The 24,080-nt window shown below is 44.0% G+C and overlaps 1 protein-coding gene across 1 annotated transcript in view; it reads left to right on the plus strand.

Annotated features, from left to right (window-relative positions):
• si:dkey-211g8.8 (uncharacterized protein LOC108004533 homolog) overlaps nt 1-24,080 on the plus strand; it is a 61,300-nt gene that overhangs the window by 16,638 nt on the left and 20,582 nt on the right. Inside the window, exon 3 of the mRNA XM_068039667.1 lies at nt 22,414-22,492. Coding sequence (XP_067895768.1) covers nt 22,414-22,492 — 79 coding nt within the window. The remainder of the gene's footprint in view (nt 1-22,413; nt 22,493-24,080) is intronic.

Consider the following 24,080-nt stretch of genomic DNA (forward strand, 5'->3'; position numbering starts at 1 on the left):
ATATTGCCTCTCCTCATTCTTCCCATGAAAATGAATCACTTCACACTTCTCTGCATTAAATTCTGTCCGCCACTTGTCCACCCATTCCACCAGCCTGTCTATGTCCTCTTGCTGTTTATCACTATCCTCCCCACAGTTCACAGTACTTCCAAGTTTTGTGACATCTGCAAATTTTGATATTGTACCTACACATCCAAATGTAGATCATTAATATATATTAAGAAAGGCAGGGGTTCTAACATGAGCCCTTGGGGATCCCCATTTATGTACCTCACTTCAGTCTGAAAACAACCGTTCACCACTACTCTGTTTCCTGTCAACTACTCAGCCAACTTCATATCCATGCTGCTACTGTCCCTGTTATTCCATGCACTCTAACTTTGCCATGTACACCACATCAACTGCATTACCCTCATCAACCCTCTCTACTAGCTCATCAAAAAATTTTAGCAAGTTAGTTAAACACAATTTGCTTTAACAAAGTCATGCTGGCTTTCCCTAATTAATCCAAATTTGTCCAAGTGACTATTAATTTTGTCCTGAATTATTGTTTCTGAAAGCTTTTCCACCACTGAGGTTAAACTGACTGGCCTGTCGTTGTTGGGCTTATCCTTACACCCTAACACCCTTCTGAGGGTTTATTTGTAAGAGTGACTGAAAGTCATTTATAGAGCCATTTACAGCACAGAAGGGGGCCATTCTGCCCATCGAGTCCATGAGAGGAACAGTTTTCACTGCAGCGATTTGTTATCATCTAAATAGAAAGTTCTGCCTGAAACGGTTGTGGAAGCAAATTTAATACTAACTTTCAAAAATGAAATGAATATATACCTGAAAGGAAAAATGCAGGGCTATGGCAAAAGAGCAGGAGAGTGGGATGAATTGGATTACTCTTTTGAAAAAGCTGGCACAGATACTATGGGCCAGATGGCCTCCCTCTGTGATGTAAGTTTCTATCATTCCATGAATTAAATCTAAACATTAAAATTGATTTCTATACTGGCATTCACATATATTACACTGCTCCATCACCCAGTTTTTCTCTTTGGCCTCACCTCCAGCAACTAGAGGTTAAAATCTCTTCTTTTGTACCCTTTCAATGTGCAACTGTACTCCTAACCTGTGGTGTTTCAGCAAGGAGCACAGAAAGTGCTATTTAAAAAAAATGGAGTTGAAATTTACAATTGAGCATTATAGCAAATAATGTGGAGGACTGCACCAAAATACAAGAAGACATATGTAGGTTTGCAGAGTGGGTGGATAGACTGCAAATAAAATTCCATTATAGCAAAGAGCGAGGTGGTGCATTTTGAGAGGAGGAATAAGGATGCCACTTATTTCATTGAAGGTAAGAAAGTAAAGTAGAGGAACTATGAGGTCTAGGAATGCAGATATATAAATCGCAAAACTGGGCATGATTGGGAGCTGCATATCATTAGAATGATTAGAAATTTGATTAAGGAGGAGAACTAACCATTTTGTAAAAGACAAAGACCCTGATATTTTGGCAGAAGTGATGGTAAAACTGTTAGCATTCACCATCATTATTCATCTGGAACTGATAGCAACTTCTGGAGACCACACATGCACAGTTTAATGCTGAAATACAGACGTTTTTGTCAGTGATTCTACATTTCTTCATAGCACTCCATGTTGAAGTTCCCCCAGACTGCAAACAATAAGAAATAATTTAACTTGCCTTTTTATGCTGTAATATCATTGTTACAACCCCCCAAAAAGTTACGACTTGTTCATGAGGTTCAACTGGGCTTTTAACAGTATGCTTACGCATAACTACTGCTTAAGTGCCTCTCTGGCCCTGGAAAAGTAATTTTATATTTGTGCAATGCATTTTTCCATTACGATAAAAAAAACAGGCTTTTAATGCAATACTTTTTTTAAAGTTTATTTATGATAGTTCAGTACCTAATATGTATGTCCAATTACTTATTTTGCTCTCTGTAAAACTTATAAAAAGTAAAGGATAATCAAAGTATTTAATTTCCTGGTTTGCTGTCCGTGAGCATACTTCAATGTGATTGGTTGCTTACCCTACTTGATGAGATCACTGATGCTGGATGCCTGGAGATCCCCTAAACTTGATGCCAGATTCAAATTAATGTCTGGAAAGGGGAAATCCACACTACAGGGATCATTAGATTTTTGTGGACAGCCTTCTTCGAGCTCAGCAGCGAGCACCATCACTTGCCGCTGACCACAAAGCCTGGGCCAAAATCTCAGTGGTAGAAAGAAAGGACATCTGTAAGAGTGAACCAGCAGTAGAAATTGTCTGGGTAAAATTAAGGAACAGTAAAGGATGCTGGTAAAGGACTCTGCTAGTAGTTGTCTACAAATCTCCACAGCCAGTAGAGAGGTAATGGGGTAACGTATGGATACAGAGAACAGATAAGCAGACAGAATAGACGATGTAGCTATAATAGGAGATCTTAATATTCATATAGACTGTTCAAATTACACGCAGCTTCCACAGTGCAGACTGCGACACCGACCACTCCCTGGTGTGCAGCAAGGTTAGACTCAAACCCAAGACGCTACATCACTCCAAGCAGAAAGGCCACCCGCACATCAACACTAGCAGAATTTCTCATCCACAGCTGTTACATAAGTTTCTAAATTCACTTCAAAAAGCCCTTCAAACAACTCCTACAGGGGGTGCAGAGACCAAGTGGGCCCACATCAGAGACACCATCTATGACTCAGCAATGACCACCTATGGCAAACGTGTGAAGCGGAATGCAGACTGGTTTCAATCTCACTTTGAAGAGCTGGAACCTGTCATAGCCGCTAAGAGCATTGCACTGCTGAACTACAAGAAAGCCCCCAGTGAGTTAACATCCGTAGCACATAAAGCAGCCAGAAGTGCTGCACAAATAACAGCCAGGCCCTGCGCAAATGACTACTGGCAACACCTATGCAGTCATATTCAGCTGGCCTCTGACACTGGAAACATCAGAGGAATGTATGATGGCATTAAGAGAGCTTTTGAGCCAACCATCAAGAAGATCGCCCCTCAAATCTAAATCAGGGGACACAATCACTGACCAACACAAGCAAGTGGATCAATGGGTGGAGCACTACCTAGAACTGTACTCCAGGGAAAATGTTGTCACTGAGACTGCCCTCAATGCAGCCCAGTCTCTGCCAGTCATGGATGAGCTGGACGTAGAGACAAAAAAATTGGAACTCAGTGATGCCATTGATACTCTAGCCAGCGGAAAAGTCCATGGGAAGGACGGCATGACCCCTGAAATAATCAAGAGTGCCAAGCCTGCTATACTTTCAGCACTCTAAGAACTGCTTTGCCTGTGCTGGGATGAGGGAGCAGTACCACAGGACATGCGCGATGCCAATATCATCACCCTCTATAAGAACAAGGGTGACCACGGTGACTGCAACAACTACCGTGGAATCTCCCTGCTCAGCATAGTGGGAAAGTCTTTGCTCGAGTCGCTTTAAACAGGCTCCAGAAGCTGGCTGAGCTTGTCTACCCTGAGGCACAGTGTGGCTTTCGAGCAGAGAGATCCGCCATTGACCTGCTGTTCTCCCTTCGCCAGCTACAGGAGAAATACCGTGAACAGATTACCCTCTACATTGCTTTCATTGATCTCACCAAAGCCTTTGGCCTCGTCAGCAGACGTGGTCTCTTCAGACTACTAGAAAAGATTGGATGTCCACCAAAGCTACTAAGTATCATCACCTCAATCCATGACTATATGAAAGGCACAATTCAGCATAGTGGCACCTCATCAGAGCCCTTTCCTATCCTGAGTGGTGTGAAACAGGGCTGTGTTCTCGCACCGACACTGTTTGGGATCTTCTTCTCCCTGCTGCTCTCACATGCGTTCAAGTCTTCAGAAGAAGGTATTTTCCTCCACACAAGATCAGGTGGCAGGTTGTTCTAAGAGCGAAGACCAAAGTACGGAAAGTCCTCATCAGGGAACTCCTCTTTGCTGACGATGCTGCATTAACATCTCACAATGAAGAGTGTCTGCAGAGTCTCATCAACAAATTTGGTCTAACCATCAGCCTCCAGAAAACAAAAATCATGGGACAGGACGTCAGAAATGCTCCAGCCATTAATATCGGCGACCACGCTCTGGAAGTGGTTCAAGAGTTCACCTACCTGGGCTCAACTATCACCAGTAACCTGTCTCTTGATGCAGAAATCAACAAGCACATGGGAAAGGTGTCCGCTGCTATGTCCAGACTGGCCAAGAGAGTGTGGGAAAATGGCGCACTGACACAGAACACAAAAGTCCGAGTGTATCAAGCCTGTGTCCTCAGTACCTTGCTCTACAGCAGCGAGCCCTGGACAATGTATGTCAGCCAAGAGTGACGTCTCAATTCAATCCATCTTCGCTGCCTCCGGAGAATCCTTGGCATCAGGTGGCAGGACCGTATCTCCAACACAGAAGTCCTCGAGGCGGCCAACATCCCCCAGCATATACACCCTACTGAGCCAGCGGCGCTTGAGATGGTTTGGCCATGTGAGCCACATGGAAGATGGCAGGATCCCCAAGGACACATTGCACAGCGAGCTTATCACTGGTATCAGACCCACCGGCCGTCCATGTCTCCGCTTTAAAGACGTCTGCAAATGCAACATGAAGTCCTGTGACATTGATCACAAGTCGTGGGAGTCAGTTGCCAGCGATCGCCAGAGCTGGCGGGCAGCCATAAAGGTGGGGCTGAAGTGTAGCGAGTTGAAGAGTCTTAGCAGTTGGCAGGAAAAGAGACAGAAGCGCAAGGGGAGAGCCAACTGTGTAACAACCCCAACAACCAAATTTTTCTGCAGTGCCTGTGTAAGAGTCTGTCACTCTAGAATTGGCCTTTATAGCCACACCAGGCGCTGCTTCACAAACCACTGACCACCTCCAGGCACTTACCCATTGTCTCTCGAGACAAGGAAGCCAAAGAATATTCATATAGACTGGGAGAAGCAGAGTAGCCCATGTAGCAGATGCAATGAATGTCTAAAATCTGAAAACTGCCCTCAAGCCACTTCTAGTTTTAACAGAGGAGGAACAGGTGGAGTGATGTGCGGGTGTAGGTGGATGAAACTACTTCCAGAGGGTGGGTTGGCCACTTAAATATTATAATGAGGCTGCATTGGTTATATTTAACATATCCTCAAAGTTTAACCTTGACAAGACTCATCTCCCGGCCCTCGGCTACTGCTTCATGTAAAAGGTGCCTTGCAGCACTGCTTGTGGGCCAAGAGGAGCAGGAGTGCTTCCTGCCAGCTTACCGAGCTTACCTCCTTCCCATCGGCCCCACTTCCCACACCACCCGCCTCCCCCCATGCCTGAGAGGTTAGGGATTGGACACCTTGGGATCAGGGATTGGACACCCCCACAGCGCATATTGGATTCCGCCATGATCAGAAGCCAACACCCACCGCAGTGGCAGACTCCACCAGGATCTGTGACAAATTCTGCACATGATATCAGAACCCCTTCTGTTTGGCAACCATCCACCACTGCCAAGATCCAGATCACTCTCCCATGTTCCCATTAACTCAGCTGCAGTCAAAACTCCTCACTGTCCAGGGAAGCCTGGATTTCCTGAAAAAACTGCATCACCCTGCAACCCCCCCCCCCCCCCCCCCCCTCACAAAACCCATCCCGGTCAAAATCAGGGCCGTGATGCTTTGGAACCGAAAAGAGAAAAGGCTCTACTGGATTTAGTGACGAGTAATGAGCCAGAATTATAGTCACATAGGAACAGGTGTCGACCATTTAGCCCAAGGTTGTCCAACATGCAGCCCGAGGGCCAGGATCCAGCAGGCCAAAGGTTTCCATCCGGCCCACGGATGTAAACTGTACCCGGGGCTGTTCCTGATCCCACCGAGGAAAATTTCCCTTTGTCTTCCTCTTGCAGAGTGGCCTTTTTAAAAATATCGCGCTGCCAGCTGCTGAAGTGGAAACGCGCTTCCCAAATTGGACAGGTTCCGGGTTTTCCGACTTTTTTTCAAAAGCCCGCCGTGAAACTTCGAATCTGTCTGATGTTGGGAAGTGTGTTCCTGCTTCAACAGCTGAGCTGTAAAACTCAGCGATGTTTTTAAACGAACTGACTGAGCAGAAAACTGCTGTGCTGAGTGCTCCCACTCAGTGCAACTATCTGAAAGAGGAAGAGAGTTGTGTTTGGGGGGGGGGGGGCAAACAGAGAGAGAGTGAGGGAGGAAACAGAGAGAAGGGGAACAGAGAGGGAGAATAGGGAAGAGAGGGGGAAAACAGAGAGGGGGAGAACAGAGGGGCGAAAAAGAGAGAGGAGGAAGCAGAGAGAGAAAATCATGGTGAAAACAGAGAGGGGGAAACAGAGAGAGGAGGAACAAAGAGAGAGAGGGGAACCGAGAAAAAGGAGGAAACAGAGGGGGAAACAAAGAGAGACAGTGAGGGGGGAAAACAGAGACCAAGTGAGAGAGAAATAAAGAGTGGGGAACAGGCAGAGAGCGGGACAGAGAGAGAGGGGAAAACAGCGTGGGGGGAATGGAGAGGGGTGGAAACAAAGAGAGGGGGGGACAAAGAGAGAGGGGGACAAAGAGGGGGGAGCCATAGAGAAGGGGGCTCGGAGGGGAGAACACAGAGAGCAAGGACGACACAGAGAGGGGGGAACAACACAAAGAGGGGGGAACACAGGGAGAGAGAGAAACACAGAGAGAGATCACGATCACTCTTGAAAGATGAATATCTATACAGAATACTCTGCATCGCTACATCAAGTGTGCAGATAGAGACTGACTACTTATGCAAGCAAAGACAATATCAGATATGTCACTAAATCAGTTTTCAATATCATGACAAGAAAGTATGTCAATAAATTAGTCTTCTCATTTAAAGCTTCTTCACAAAAATACACATTTGCTGCAGTTTTCATTAGTAAGAAAAACTTTTAAAGCCTTTATCTTCAGAAATTTGCTCACCGGCCTCCTGGACTGAGCAAAAATCGTAAAGCGGCCGGCCCACCGCCCGAAAAGGTTGGACAATCCTGATTTAACCCCTTAAGCCTGTTCTGCCATTCAATGAGATCATGGCTGATTTGCCACCTATCTCCATATCCTTTGCCCCATATCCCTTAATACCTCTGCATATGAAAAATCTATCAATCTCAAATTTAAAATTAACAATTAGCCTTGCACCAACTGCCACGTGCGGAAGAGAGTTTAGAAGTGTAACAAGGGCTTTGTGGAACTTCTACCACTTTATGCTGTCATCCTCCAGATATAAAGCCCAACATTCCATTAGCCATTTTGATTATTATTCTGCACATCTCTATGACATTTTAATGATCTGTGTACATGGACACCCAAGTCTCTTTTGACTTCCACTGTTACTAGCTTTTTACCATTTAGACAGAACCCTGTTCTATCCTTCTTAGGTCCAACATGAATGACCTCACACTTTGTTACATCGAAATCCATTTGCCACAGTTTTGCCTATTGGCTTAGTCTATTAATATCTCTTTGTACCTTTATGAGTCTCTCTGCACTTCTCACAATGCCGCCTATCTTTGTGCCATTGACAAACTTGGGTATGTGGCTTTCTATCCCATCATCTAAGTCGTTAATAAGTTGGGTGAACAGTTGAGGCCCTAACACAGATCCCTGTGGGACACTACACGTCACATCCTGCCAATTACAGTACCTGCCCATTCTAATTAAATGGATTTTGATATTCGCTTTGAGAGGAAGAGTGACTAACATTTTACATTTAAATAAGGGGAACATCAAAGGGATTAGAAAGAAACTGACTGCAGTAAAATGGGCTGAACTGTTAATGGATAAACCTACAGGTAAACAGTGGAAGATATTCAAAGAAGAATTTTGTACAATACAAAATCAATACATAATCTTGAAAGGCAAAAATGCCACACATGCATTTAAGCAACAGTGGTCAACAAACAGAGTAAGAGATAGTATGAAATAAAAAGACAAGGCTTACACAAATGCAAAAAAAGGGGAATTCCACAGACGATATTAATTATATAACAACAAAATAATATAAAGAAAGTGACATAAAGTACAAAAAGGGAATATAAACAAAAACCTGTCTGAGATTTCAAAACTAATAATAAAAAATTTATAAATATATTAAGAAATAGAGAGTGGTAATGGGGACTGTGGGCCCATTCCAGACAGCACAGGGAGACTTTAATGGATAATAAGGAAATAAGGAGATTACATACATGTTAAATTAATACTTATTGTCTCTTTCCACAATATAGGAAAAGGACAAAATACCACTGGTTAGGGAACCTAAAAATAAGTGAAGGGGAAGATTTTAATGCAATTAATACAAGCAAAAAATAGGTAATCAAAAAAAAATGGATATAAGACAAATCTCCTGGGCATGATGGTTTCGATCCTAATGTATTTAAAGAAATGCATGGGAAAATTGCAGATAATGAGTTATTCAATAACATTACAATGTTTTGTACATTCAGGAATTGTGCCCTTTGATTGGAAAATTGCAAATCTTACTCCATTTTTAAGACAGGTGAAAAGAGAGATCAAGGGCTGAATTTTATGGGCCCCACGGAGGCCGTTTCGGAGGTGGGGGGTCCCATAGAATTGCGACTGGAGGAGGGAGCAGAGGGGCCATCGCCTCCCCATCAGAACACAATTTTGTCGGGGTGGGATAGGCCGAAGATAGCCTTCCCACCCAGAGGTCACTTGAGGTCCTTAAGTGGCCTATTACAGGTCACTTAAGGGCCTCTTCCTGTCACTGCTAGTATTTAACTAGCGGCAGGCCTCCACCACGTGGGGAGGTCGTCCAGTAATGCAAGGCGATCTCCTTGCAGGCTTGGTCTGGGGCCCCCTCTGTGGGCAATCTGTGAAAAAAGCAAATGACTATTGACTTTTGATTCTGGATAAATTCAACAGGCTTTCCTAAGTCTGATAGGCTGGAAAGAAGAAAGGAAAACAAAAAGAAACCAGCAGGAGCTGCACAACCTCAGAAGGGAGAGAAAGAGAAAACAACTGCTCTTGGAAAACTGATACAGTGAAGGGCTGCTAAGATTTGGACCCAGTTCAAGAGTTGTAGTTTGCAGAGGTGAAAAGACCAACAGAGTCACCAGATTATTATGGTCATGTGGTGAGGGTGTGGGTAGTTCCCACTGTTTAACTCCTAACTGATCGCAGCAAATGTTTTTCTGACTAGGGTTTTTACCCCTATAGTTTTATTTGTCAAGTAATCGGTCAGCGATAGGTTTTCTTGCAGATTTAAAACAAAAAGATTAATTATTTACTGAGGAATACATTTATTCCTGAAATGGTTGCAACTGCAACTGCATACACATTCACTCACACCCACATGTGAATATACACACACACACACACAAGGGATAGATATAGAGGAAAAGTGGTAAGTGGTTTGAAGTGAGGTAGGTGTTCGGGGTTCACAGTAAAACTGTTTAATCTTCTCGGAGGTCAATTTCTCTTTTAAAAGTTGCAGGCCTGATCTGTTTGTAGATTTCTCTGTTGGTTGAAATTTCGGTCTGGAGATAGGATGCTGAATTTTATTGACCCCTGTCAGGGGTCATGGCGGGGGGACCGGAAAATGCCTCTGGGAGAGGGCCGCCACGCACCCCAATGCGGGAGTGGAGGGAGCGGGGAGTGTGATGGAATACTCTCCACTTGCTTGGATGGGTGCAACTCCAACAACACTCAAAAAGCTCAAGTACTATCATTGGTGCAGGGGATGGTGGGAAGGGTTTTTGTTTGAAGTGTATCTACTTGCAGGGGGAGGGATGGTCAAATGGACTAGTTAAGTGTTTTGGAGGGGGAAAGGGAAAATAATTAATTTAATTGTGATTGGCAGGTGGGAGAGGAGCAGAATAAATGTATTTAATTTTTTAAATCAAATGTCTCTTTAAATATTTAAATGGAATGGTAGGGCAGCTGACACCATTGCTGGGGACAGACAGCTCGCCCCTTCCATGTCATTGGGGCAGGGGGGGCGGCCCGCCCCAGCTATTTAAATGAGCCGCCGTGCATAATATCACAGCCGCTCCATAATGCGGGCCCGTGCAGGCAGTGCGCCATTGTTTTCACCACCGCCTTCTTTGGCTTCCTGGTTTTTCTCCCAGCAGTCAGCTGGACAGGCTTTTGTGATGTTTGTTCTGATCCTCTCTATCCGCAGAGAGCTACCTTTAAGGTCAAAATGGTCTCACATGTTGCCTCTCCTTTTTTTATTCATTCACAGGATGTGGGCAACACTGGCTAAGCCAGCATTTATTGCCTAATTCCTAATTGCCCTTCAGAAGGTGGTGGCAAGTCACCTTCTTGAACCACTGCAGTCTTGGGGTGTAGGTACACCAACAGTGCTGTTTGGGAGGGAATTGCAGGGTTTTAACCCAGCGACAGTGAACGAATGGTGATATAGTTCCAAGTCAGGATGGGGTGCGGCTTGAAGGGGAACTCGCAGGTGGTGGTGTTCCCATGCATCCTCTGTACTTGTCCTTCTACGTGGTAGAAATTGCAGGTTTGGAAGGTGCTGTTGAAGGAAACTTGATGCGTTGCTGCAGTGCATCTTGTAGTACACACTGCTGCCACTGTGCATCGGTGATAAAGGGAGTGAACGTTGAAGGTGGTGGATGGGGTGCCAATCAAGTGGGCTGCTTTGTCCTGGATGGCCTCAAGCTCCTTGTGTGTTGTTTGATTTACACCCATCCAGGCAAGTGGAGAGCATTCCATCACACTCCGCACTTGTGCTTTGTTGATGGTGGACAAGGTTTAGGGAGCCAGGAGCTGAGTTACACACCACAGAATTCCCAGCATCTGACCTGCTCTTGTAGTCACAGTATTTATGTGGCTGCTCCAGTTCAGTTTATGGTCAATGTTAAGCCCCAGGATGTTGATAGTGGGGGATTCAGTGATGGTAATGCCTTTTAACATCAAGGGGTGATAGTTAGATTATCTCTCATTTGAAATGGTCATTTCCTGGCACTTGTGTGTTACTTGCATCTTATCAGCCCAAGTCTGGATGTTGTCTAGGTCTTGCTGCACCTGGACACTGGATACTTTATAATCTGAGGAGTCGCAAATCGTGTTGACATTGTGCAATCATCAATGAACATCCCCAATTCTGACCTTATGATGGAAGGAAGGTCATTGATGAAGCAGCTGAAGGTGGTTGGGCCTAGGACACTACCCTGAGGAACTCCTGCAGTGATGTCCTGGAGCTGAGATGACTGACCACCAAAAATCACAACCATCTTCCGTTGTGCTAGGTATGACTCCAATCAGTGGAGAATTTTCCTCCTGATCCCCATTGACACTTGTTTTGCCAGGGCTCCTTGATGCCATACTCAGTCAAATTCTGCCTTGAAGTCACCTCACCTCTGGAGTTCAGCTCTTTTGTCCATGTTTGGACAAAGGCTGTAATGAGGTCAGGAGCTGAGTGGCCCTGGCGGAACCCAAACACAGTATCAGTAAGCAGGTTATTGCTGAGCAAGTGCCACTTGATGGCACCATCCATCACTTTACTGATGATTGAGAGTAGACTGATGGGGTGGCAAATGGTCAGGTTGGATTTGTCCTGCTTTTTGTGTACAGGACATACTTGGGCAATTTTCCACATTGCCAGGTAGATGTCAGTGTTGTAGCTGTACTGGAATAGCTTGGCTCAGGGTGCGCTTGCTCTGGAGCACAAATCTCCAGTACTATTGCTGGAATGTTGTCAAGGCCCATAGCCTTTGCAGTATCGAGTGCTTTCATCCATTTCTTGATATCACGCAGAATGAATGGGATTGGTTCAAGACTGGCATCTGTGTTGCTGGGGACCTCAGGAGGAGGCCGAGATGGAATCATCCACTCGGCACTTTTGGCTGAAGATGGAGGCAAATGCTTTAGCCTTGTCTTGTGCACTGAAGTGCTGGGCTCCCCTTCATTGAGGATGGTGATATTTGTGGAGCCTCCTCCTACTGTTAATTGTTTAATTGTCCACCACCATTCATGACTGTTGGAAGATGTAGATATTCCTTCCTACCTGCATTGACCGGCAATGGCCCAGGATGTGGCTAGTTCACACCTTCTTTGTTTCAGAAGAATCCATTCAATTCATAAATGTCTCTTGATGCATTCAGGATGGGTGTAATTGACACCTTTTGGCTTCGAAGGTATCCTTTTGTTCTTACCAGACAGTAAGACACTTTGAATATACAAGATCAGGTCTTTTGACCTTCAGTGGCCATTTTCCCAGCACATTTTCCACTTTTTAAAGAAAATATCCATTTTATAACTCTTTAGTTTTAGTTCTGTATTTTCAATCATTGCACTTCACGTGAGCATAACACTTTATTCACAGAAAACAAGTTGATTGTTTCGGAAGAAGTGAGTGAAGAGGACATTGGCTTTGTTAAGGACTGGGAGATCCAATCTATTGCAAATGGGAGGAATTTGGGACTTTTAATTGCAAAGCTACCGACTCAATGACAATGATGTGTAATGTATAAATGGGGTGTGGGGTCTTCAAGTGTTTTAATAAGTTAATGGGAAATACCTTTCTCTGTAATTTAGTGTATTAGCTACCTACTAAGTATGGTTTAGTCAATGTTGATTCCTAGTTTAGTTGTTATAGTGCAGGTCTTAAAAACATCTTGTTGTCTAATTCTTTAATCGGTCTGGAGAGTTCATATCACTTATTTTAAAGTTAATGGTCTCAAGTTAATGGCCACCTGCACCACCCTTTCTCCTGCCTGGCTGCAGGTCACCCTTGCCCAGTGACTCACCAAATGCAGATCCTACCTCCACATGACCTTCTAAAGTATGAAGAGTGCCAGTATCTGAGTTGGTGTTTGAATGTGAGATGGAGTGACGCTGTTCTGCTCCTCTTGCACTGCCTGGCGAGGTTCCACTTCCTGGGTATCTGAAACGACAAAGACACAAGGGTAGGGTTGTGGTGAGGGAAGTAGGAGGTGGCGGAAGAAAGAGAGCGGGAAACAGCGAGAGCGAAGAGGACAGGAGTTCAGGCGGCCAGGGTTTGAAAACAAAGTGAACAGTGACATCACAGGAAAGCTGCAAGGTTGCTGAGTAACTGATGTTAGGGAGTATCAGTAAATAGCTGGGTTCGTACATTACTGTTAGGGTGTGTGGGTAAATAGCTGGGTTATAGTGTCTCAACAACTGGCAGGCTAAAAAAAGAGCATAAATTAATTATTAATAAGGAACAAGTGAGTCACTGGTGAGTATTTCTTTGAGTCAGGTTTACTTTAACTAGTGAACTGTACTGATTTTAGTAGGATTTATCAGTACTAGTAAGGTTTTATTAATAATGCTAATGTGTTGTAGTATTGGTAAGGTTATTTTTATTTTAGCAGTAGCAAAGGATCAACTAATAAATAAAGGAATGGTGGGGGTGACTCAACCTCAAGAGTGCACCTCCTGTGCTATGTGGGAACTCAAGGATGCTTCCCGTATCCTGGAGAACCATTTGCAGGAAGTGTTGTTAACTGCGGCAGCTTGAGCTCCAGGTTTTGGAACTTGAACGGCAGCTGGCGACACTGTGGTGCACTCATGAGGATGAGAGCCACATGGATAGCACGTTTATAGGTGTGGTCACTCTACAGCTTAAGAGTATGCAGCGAGAGAGGGAATGGGTGACCACCAGGCAGTCAAAAAGAATCAAGCAGGTAGTGCAGGAGACCTCTGAGTGCATCTCACTCTCCAACAGGTATTCAGTTCTGAATACTGATGAAAGTGATGCTTCACCTGGGGAGTGCAGCCAGAGCAAAGTCCATGGCACCACAGGTGTTGCAGCTGCACAGTGGGGTACAGGGAAGACTAGGAGAGCCATAGTGATAGGTGATTCAACAGTCAGGGGAACAGACAGGCGTTTCTGGGGCCGCAGACATGAATCCAGGATGGTGTGTTGCCTCCCTCGTGCCAGGGTCAAGGATGTCACTGAGCGGCTGCAGAGCATCCTGAAGCGGGAGGGTGAACAGCCAGCAATTGTGGTCCACATCGGAACCAACAACATAGGTAGAAAGAGGGATGTGGTCTTGCAGTCAGAATTTGTGGAGCTAGGTAAGAAATTAACAAACAGGACCTCAAAAGTAGCAATCTCCGGATTACTCCCAGTGCCACACGCAAGTGAATATAAAAATAGACGGAAAAGACAGATGAATGCGATGCTGGAAAGATGGTGCAGGAGGGAGGGCTTTAGATTCCTGAGACATTGGGGCTGGCTCTGGGGTAGATGGGACCTGTACAGGCCAGACGGGTTTCAGCTGAACAGAGCCGGGACTGAGTTCCTTGCGGGATGTTTTTCTAGTGCTGTTGGAGAAGGTTTAAACTAGTTTGGCAGGGGGATGGGAACCTGAGGGTAGACTCAGTTGGGACAAAATCAGAAATGAAAATGGAAGGCAGAAATCAATGTAAGAGTCTGGAAGACAGAGGAAACAAAGGTTAGAAAATTTAAAAAAAGAGTTTGGCAGTGCTCAAGGGTATCTATTTCAATGCAAAGAGTATAGCAAATGAAGCATATGAGTTGACGGCACAGATAGATACGTGACAGTATGAGATCATAGCTATTACAGAAATATGGCTTATGGAGGGACAAGAATGGCAGTTCAACATTCCTGGTTACAGGGTTTTCAGATGCGATAGGGAGGGGGATTAGAAAGGAGGGGGAGTGGCAATTTTGGTCAAAGAAACTATTACAGCTGTGAGGAGGGATGAAATGTTGGAAGGTTCGTCAAATGAGGCCATATGGATTGAGCTGAGGAACAAAAAAGGTGCAATCACACTGCTGGAAGTGTACTATAGACCTCCAAACAGTCAAAGGGAGACAGAAGAGCAGATATGTAGGCAAATCTCTGAGAAGTGCAAGAACAATAGGGCAGTAATATTAGGGGATTTTAATTACCCCATTATTAACTGGAATAGTTTTAGTGTGAAAGGATTTGAGGGAGCAGAATTCTTGAGGTGCATTCATGGTAACCTTTTTGGCAAGAATGTAGCAAGTCCAAAAAGCGAGGGCGCAGTTTCAAACTTAGTTCTAGGAAATGAAGATGGGCAGGTGGAAGGAATGGCAGTGGGAGAGCATTTTGGTGGTAGTGATCATAATTCCGTCAATGTTAACATAATTATGGAAAAGGACAGGGCTAGAGCAGGAGTTAGAGTTCTCAATTGAGGCAAAGCTAACTTTACTAAACTGAGGAGTAATTTAGCGAAAGTGAACTGGAAACAGCTACTTGAAGATATATCAATGTCAAAACAGTGGGAGGCATTCAAACGGGAGATTCAAGGGGTTCAGAGTAACCATGTTCCCACAAAGAAAAAGGGTAAGATGGCCAAATCTAGAGTCCCGTGGATGTCAAGGAGCTTACAGGGTAAGGTAACACAGTAAAGGAAAACTTATGTCGGACACCGAGAACTCAATACTACAGAAAGCCGAGAGGAGCATAGAAAGTGAAGGGGTGAAATCAAAAAGGAAATTAGGAAAGCAAAGAGAGGGCATGAAAGAATATTGGAAAGCAAAATCAAGGTGAACCCAAAGATGTTTTATCAACACATTAAGAGTAAGAGGATAGCTAAGGAGAAAGTAGGGCCCATAAGACCAAGGGGCAGAAGATGTTGGTATTGTTCTAAATGAATACTTTGCATCTGTTTTTACAAAACAGGGGAACAATGCAGATATTGTAGTTAAGGAGGAGGAATGTGAAGCATTGGATGTGATAAACTTAGGGAAAGGGGAAGTATTCATAGGATTAGCATCCTTGAAAGTTGATAAATCACCAGGGCCAGATGAAATGTACCCTAGGCTGTTAGAAGAAGCAAGAGAGGAAATAGCAGAAGGTCTGACCATCATTTTCCAGTCCTCGCTGGATACAGGTGTGGTGCCGGAGGATTAGAGAACTGCTCATGTTGTACCTCTGTTTAAAAAGGGAGTGAAGGATAGACCGAATAATTACAGGCCAGTCAGTCTAACATCAGTAGTGAGCAAATTATTGGAATCTATTCTGAGAGACAGGATAAACTGTCACTTCGAAAGGCACAGGTTAATCAAGGATAGTCAGCATGGATTTGTGAAGCGAAGATCCTGTTTGACCAACTTGATTGAATTTTTTGAAGAAGTAACAAGGAAGATAGATGAGGGTAGCGCAGTTGATGTGATCTTCATGGGTTTTAGAAAGGCTTTTGACAAGGTCCCACATGGCAGACTGGTTAAAAAAATAAAATCCTATGAGAGCCAGGGAAAGGCAGCAAGGTGGATACAAAATTAGCTCAGTGGCAAGAAACACAGGGTAATTGTTGATGGGTGTTTTAGCGACTAGAGGGCTATTTCCAATGGCGTTACACCGGGCTCAGTACTGCGTGCCTGCTTTTTGTGGTATATATTAACAATTTGGATGTAAATGTAGGGGGCATGATCAAGAAGCTTGCAGATGGCACAAAGATTGGAAGCAGCGGCAGTGAGAACGGGAACAAGCGAGATGAGCCAGGATATAAAGAGCGGAGACCCGAGGCCCAAGACCATAAGCGATGGTGGCGAGAGTGGGAACAGGCGAGAGAAGCCAGGATATAAAGAGCAGAAACCCGAGGCCCAAGACCAGAAGCAGCGGCAGCGGCAAGAGCGGGAACAGGCGAGAGGGGACGGTACATAAAAGACCTGAAACCCAAGACCCAAGACCAGATGCGGCAGTGGCGAGAGCGGTAACAGGCGAGAGGAGCTGGGATATAAAAGAGCTGAGACCCGAGGTGTGAGACCAGAAGGATCGGCAGTGGTGAGAGCACTCTGTTCTGTTCAGTGGACCTGCTTGACCAACAAAGAGAGCTGGTAAGTGATTGGTGGGTATTTCTTCGGTGTATCTTTTTTGTTTTGACCAAGGGATTTAAATCAGGAGACATCATTACAGGTTAAGAGTACACTTAAATAATTATGTTTTTTTAAAATACTGAGATCCAAATTAAGTAATTAAACAGAATAGAGATGGCTGGGCAGGTGATGTGCTGCAGCTGTAGTATGTGGGAGCTGCTGGACACTGGTGCGATCTACGGGTTCCGACTCATGGGACACTGGCACCAGTACTGGGGAAAGAGAGAGCTGTTCCGTTGGGATGGGCTTCACTTGAACCATGCTGGGACCAGTGTCCTGGTGGAAAATCGTATAACTAGGGTTTTAGATAAGGCTTTAAACTAAATAATGGGGGGGAGGGTTCAATTGAAGGGAAGTTTAAAAAGTCGAAAAGTAATGAGAAAGCACAGGTGCAGGGTAGTGAAGGGGCATACATTAATCAGAGTGTGACAGGAAGAGACAGAGAATACAAGCATAAGAGTACAGCAGAAAGTAAAACCAGAGTAGGTAAAAATGGTAAAAAGTCAAAGCTTAAGCTCTTTATCTGAATGCACATAGCATTTGTAACAAGATAGATGAGCTGACGACATAAATAGAAACAAATGAATATGATTTGATAGCTATCACAGAGATATGCTTGCAAGATGACCAGAGTGGAAACTCAATGTTCAAGGATAATTGACATTCTGGAAGAATAAGCAGGAAGAAAAGGGAGGTAGGGTAGCGTTGTTAAAAAAGGAAGGGATCAGTGCAGTTGTGAGCAACGATATAGGTGTAATAGATCGTAATGTAGAATCAGTTTGGGTGGAAATAAGGAATAGCAAGGGAAAGAAATCACGGGTGGGAGTGCTCGATAGGCCATCGAGGAGTTGCCTCTCTGTAGGACAAAGTATTAATCAGTAATGCTCAATTTGGGTTCCGCCAGGGCCACTCAGCTCCTGACTTCATTACAGCCTTGGTTCAAACATGGACGAAAGAGCAGAACTCAAGAGGTGAGGTGAGAGTGACTGCCTTTGACATCAAGGCAGCGTTTGACAGAGTATGGCATCAAAGAGCCCTAGCAAAACTGAAGTCAATGGGAATCACGGGGAAAACTCTCTGCTGGTTGGAGTCATACCTAGTGCAAAGGAAGATGGTTGTGGTTGTTGGAGGTCAATCATCTGAGCTCCAGGACATCACTGCAGGAGTTCCTCAGGGTAGTGTCCTCGGCCCAACCATCTTCAGTTGCTTCATCAATGACCTTCCTTCAATAATAAGGCCAGAAGTGGGGATGTTCGCTGATGATTGCACAATGTTCAGCACCATTCGTGACTCCTCAGATACTGAAGCAGTCCGTGTAGAAATGCAGCAAGACCTGGACAATATCCAGGCTTGGGCTGATAAGTGGAAAGTAACAATCATGCCACACTAGTGCCAAGCAATGACCATCTCCAACAAGGGAGAAATTAACCATCTCCCCTTGACATTCAATGGCATTACCATCACTGAATCCCCCACTATCAACATCCTGGGGTTACCATTGACCAGAAACTGAACTGGAGTAGCCAGATAAATACTATGGCTACAAGAGCAGGTCAGAGGCTAGGAATCCTGAGGCGAGTAACTCACCTCCTGACTCCCCAAAGCCTGTCCACCATCTACAAGGCACAAGTCACAGTGTGATGGAATATTCTCCACTTGCCTGGATTGGTGCAGCTCCAACAACACTCAAGAAGCTCGACACCATCCAGGACAAAGCAGCCCGCTTGATTGGCACTCCATCCACAAACATTCACTCCCTCCACCACCGACGCACAGTGGCAGCAGTGTGTACCATCTACAAGATGCACTGCAGCAACACACCAAGGATCCTTAGACAGCACCTTCCAAACCCACGACCTCTACCAACTAGAAGGACAAGGGCAGCAAATTCATGGGAACACCACCACCTGCAAGTTCCCCTCCAAGTCACACACCATCCTGTCTTGGAACTATATTGCCATTGTCGCTGGGTCAAAATCCTGGAACTCCCTTCCTAACAGCACTGTGAGTGTACCTACCTCCCATGGACTGCAGCAGTTCAAGACGGCAGCTCACCATCACTACCTCAAGGGCAATTAGGGATGGGCAATAAATGCTAGTCGAGCCAGCGATGCCCACATCCCATGAATGAATTTTAAAAAATAACAGATGCGTGTAAGAAGGGCATTATAATTATCATGGGTGATTTTTATCTGCATGTAGACTGGACAAACCAAATTGGCAAGGGTAAAATGGAAGACTAATTTGTAGAGTGCATCAGGGATTGTTTCTTAGAACAATACATTACAGAACCTACCCGGGAACAGGCTACTTTAGATTTGGTAATGTGTAATGAGGTAGAATTAATAAGAGATCTCGTACTTAAGGATCCTCTGGGGGGAAGCGATCATAACATCGTAGAATTTCAAATTCAGTTTGAGGGTGAGCAACTCGGGTCTCAAACCAGTGTCCTTAACTTAAACAAGGGCAATTACAGAGGTATGCAGAAAGTGTTGTCTAAAGCAGGCTGCGAAAATAGACTAAAAGGAAAGTCAGTCGGTGAGCAGTGGCAGACCTTTAAGCAGATATTTCCTAAAACTCAGCAAACATTTATTCCGGTCAGAAGGAAGGACTCGATGAGAACAATGAACCACCCGTGGATAACAAAGGAAGTTAAGGAGAGTATCAAATCAAAAACAAAGGCATACAAAGCGGCGAAGATTAGTGGTGGACCAGAGGATTAGGAATGTTTTAGAAACCAGCAGCGGATGACTAAAAAACTAATAAAGAGGCAGAAAATTGATTATAAGAGTAAATGGCAAGAAATATAAAAGCAAACTGTATGAGCTTCTGTGGGTATATAAAAAGGAAGAGAGTAGCTGACGTAAGTGTGGGACCCTTAGATGATGAGACCGGGGAATTAATAACAGGGAACAGGGAAATGGCAGATACTTTAAACCAATATTTTGTATCAGTCTTCACGGTGGAGGATACTATAAACATCCCAACAATAATAGATGAGCAAGGTGTCAATGGGGGGAACTTGCAACCATCTCTATCACAAGGGAAAAGGTGCTGGACAAACGGATGGTACTAAAGGCAGACAAGTTGCCAGGACTTGATGGCCTGTATCCAAGCGTTTTAAAAGAAGTGGCTGCAGAGATAGCGGTGGCATTGGTCATAATATACCAAAACTCACTGGATTCCAGTGGGGTACCAGTTGATTGGAAAACTGTTAATGTGATGACCCTATTCAAGAAAAGAGGAGACAGAAAGCAAGAAACTATAGACCAGTTAGCTTAACATCTGTCATTGGGAAAATGCTACAGCTCATTATTAAGGAGGAAATAGCAGGACATTTAGAAAAACATAATGCAATCAAACAGAGTCAACATGGTTTTTTTGAAAAGGAAATTATGTTTGACAAATTTATTAGAGTATTAGAGTTCTTTGAAGATATAACAAGCAGAGTGGATAAAGGGGAACTGGTGGATGTAGTGTATTTGGATTTTCAGAAGGCTTTCGATAAGGTGCCACATAAAAGGTTATTACACAAAATAAGAGCTCAGGTTATTGGGGGTAATGTGTTGGCATGGATTGAGGACTGGCTAACACACAGAAGGCAGAGATTCTCAGCAGGGATTAATGGGTATTTTGCAGGTTGGAAAGCTGTAACTAGTGGGGTACCACAAGGATCGGTCCTAGGGCCTCAACTATTTACTATCTATATTAATGACTTGGAGGAAGGGACAGAGTGTAGTGTATCCATATTTGCTGAGGATACAAAAATAGGTGGGAAGGCATGTTGTGATGAGGACACAAAGAATCTGCAAAGGGATATAGATAGGTTAAGTGAGTGGGCAAAAAATTGTCAGATGGAGTTCAATGTGGGAAAGTGTGAGGTCATCCACTTTGGTAGGACAAATAAAAAGGCTGATTATTATTTACATGGAGAAAGACTACAAAATACTGCAGCACAGAGAGATCTGGGTGTTCTTGCTCATGAAACACAAAATGTTAGCATGCAGGTGCAGCAAGTAATTCGGAAGGCAAATGGAATTTTGGCCTTTATTGCTAGTGGATTAGAGTTTAAAAATAGGGAAGTCTTGTGCCAACTGTACAGGGTGCTGGTGAGGCCACAACTGGAGTACTGCATAGTTTTGGTCCCCATATTTAAGGAAGGATAGACTAGCATTGGAGGCAGTTCAGAAAAGGTTTACTAGGCTGATGAAACATGATCGGGTGGCATTATAGAATGTAATCTTTTTTTATTTCCTTTTGTTAAAGAGTATTCATTGATGTATTTAAGACTGGTATCTTGGTGCAGTTTTACTAATCCAGCTGAAGATGGGTTTATCATCAAAAATAAACATTTTTAATAGTAGTGTTTAGTCCTCCACCTGGGATAACCTAAAATCACTGCATCAGTTTCTCAGGAAATTAATTTTGTTTAATGTGTAAAACCTTATTAGTGCCTTTGTGCCAAAGCAAATTAGGTCAATTTTGAAGACCCACGAATGAGCAAAAATGTGATCAGTTGTCAGAAACTCAGCATCCTTGTTATTTCAATCAGAGAGCATGGTCATTTTTGTGGGCAGAGCCGGCTTTGGGTAGAATGGTTTTCAAACCAACAGTAAAGGTCACGGGAACTTGAAACCGATGCTTGACATTCTGCAATTTTTTGCGCTGGTGCAGCCAATTGCACCAGCTTACACTGGCAAAACTATTGCAAACTCAAGACCATGATCGCCTCGAAAAGATCAAGTAAATAATTTAGGAGTAGTTTCTTCATACAGAGAGTGGCGAGAATACGGAACGCGCTGCCACATGAAGTGGATGGAGCAAATCGCATTTAAATGGGTGGCTTGATACATATAGTAGGTGGAAGAGAACAGGGCAAACAAGAGATACAGGGCAAGGTAGGAACAGGTAATTAGAGAGGACGAAGATTTGTGGAGTATAAATATTGGCATGGACTCGTTGAGCAGATTAGCTTGTTTCTACGCAATAATTCCAAGTACAAAAGGTTAGCCCACTGTTGATACCTTCTAAACACATCCCACTTAGGGCCCTTGCAACTACTTGGGAGAGCAGATTTACAGTCTGCTTTAGAATACAGCCCCCAGAGACAATCTGTGGTGTGCTAACCTACTATGCAAATCACCCTTCCTCCCCCCATATTTGTAACTTTAAAAAAAAGGCAGATGATGCTTTGAGGTTCCAAAATCCACATTGTCAATCAATGCTTGCAGGATTTCCAACATGGCAGCCAAGCACCACTAAAGAGAGGTGAACCTAACTTCTACAGGCTGTAAATTGGTGCAAAGACTACCTCCAAAGCTTCAGCAATAATTACTTATTATGTACTCGATTAAATGAAATAAATTTACGTCTATTTAATTGGATTTTGACCTGTATACATTGTGCAGTTGGTAACTACCAAGTACCTCACTGGTGAGTAGCAAATTTATAACTTGTTCTTTACTTCTGGTATCATATGCTTGATCATGGTTAACCATTAAATATCCACTGCATGTATTTCAATGCTTATTATACTCGGATCTGTAGTCATCTGAAACATAATTTTCTTCAACAGGAGTTCCACACAATTTCCGATTCATTTTTGAACACAGCAATAAAATTCAAAGATCAGAATGGATTGGTAAACACCAAAAGTGAGTATCCAGCAGTAATTATATCTCACTAACATGCATACATCCACATCCACACTTTTGCAAAAATGCATGCGTAAGCCAACTGATACGCTCATACACACAGGTGTCAGAGTTTTGCTGTGTAATAGTGTATCTTTATCTGCTCAGGATGTGATGGTGAGTCCCTGACATCAAACAGAGAACCATTGCCACTATTTAACAGCATATTGGCTGCTATGATTCTCCTGATCTTTGTCAAGAAGATTATCATAACAATTAAAACAACAACTTGCATTTATGTAGTGAATTTGACCTAGTAAAATGTCACAAGCTGCTTTTCAGGAGCATTATCACATAAAATTTGTCAATGGGCCACGTGAGATATTAGGACAGGTGACAAAAGCTCAGTCAAAGGGGTACGTTTTATGGAACATCTTGAAGGAGGAGAGAGAGATAGAGAGGTTTGGGAGAAAATTGCAGAGTTTAGGGCCCAGGAAGCTGAAGGCACAAGGTCCAATGGTGCAGCAGTGAAAATCAGGGTTATGCAAGATGCCAGAATTGAAGGAACTTGGAGATCTCAGAGTGTTGTAGGGCTGCAGGAGTTTATAGAGATAGTGAGCAGCAAGTCCATGGAGAGATTTGATTAGAGATACAGCACTGAAACAGGCCCTTCGGCCCACCGAGTCTGTGCCGAACATCAACCACCCATTTATACTAATCCTACACTAATTCCATATTCCTACCAAACATCCCCACCTGTCCCTATATTTCCCTACCACCTACCTATACTAGTGACAATTTATAATGGCCAATTTACCTATCAACCTGCAAGTCTTTTGGCTTGTGGGAGGAAACCGGAGCACCCGGAGAAAACCCACGCAGACACAGGGAGAACTTGCAAACTCCACACGGGCAGTACCCGGAATCGAACCCGGGTCCCTGGAGCTGTGAGGCTGCGGTGCTAACCACTGCGCCACTGTGCCGCCCTAAAACAAGAAAACAAGGATGAGAATTTTAAAATCAAGGCATTGCTAGCCTGGGAGCCAATGTAGGCCAGGGTTGGTGGGTGAACAGGAATTGGTGTGTGTTAGGATTTGGGCAGCAGAGTTTTGGATGAGCTCAAGTTCACAGGGCTGGCAGGGAAAGCACTGGAGTGAAGTCCAGAGGTAACAACGGCATGGATGAGAGTTTCAGTAGCAGATGAGCTGTGGCAGGGGCGGAGATGGATGATGCTGCAAGAGAAAGTAAGCGGCCTTCCTGATGGAACAGATGTGGGTTGGAAGCTCGCCTCAGGGTCAAATGGTCTGATTTAGTCTGAAAGTGGCCAGGGAACCAATGATTCAGATTCAGATTGAAGCTTGGCCATAAAGTAGATTTAACAAACAACATATAAATAAGCAGGATTCAGTGCAGAACACCATATTTGCGGTAACTACACACTTAACTATACTCAGCAACGTTTTAAAATACAAAGATACTATTCCTTCAGCTACCTTTTACCATATGTTCCACTGCTTGCAAGATAAAATCTTCTTCTGGAGAAGCTAGATCTGCTAATTTCAAACCAACTATTAAGAAGGGTTCCAAAAGCCGAGATTAGGCCAAACAG

Source organism: Heterodontus francisci, chromosome 9, assembly GCF_036365525.1.
Source record: "Heterodontus francisci isolate sHetFra1 chromosome 9, sHetFra1.hap1, whole genome shotgun sequence".
Classification (NCBI taxonomy): domain Eukaryota; kingdom Metazoa; phylum Chordata; class Chondrichthyes; order Heterodontiformes; family Heterodontidae; genus Heterodontus; species Heterodontus francisci.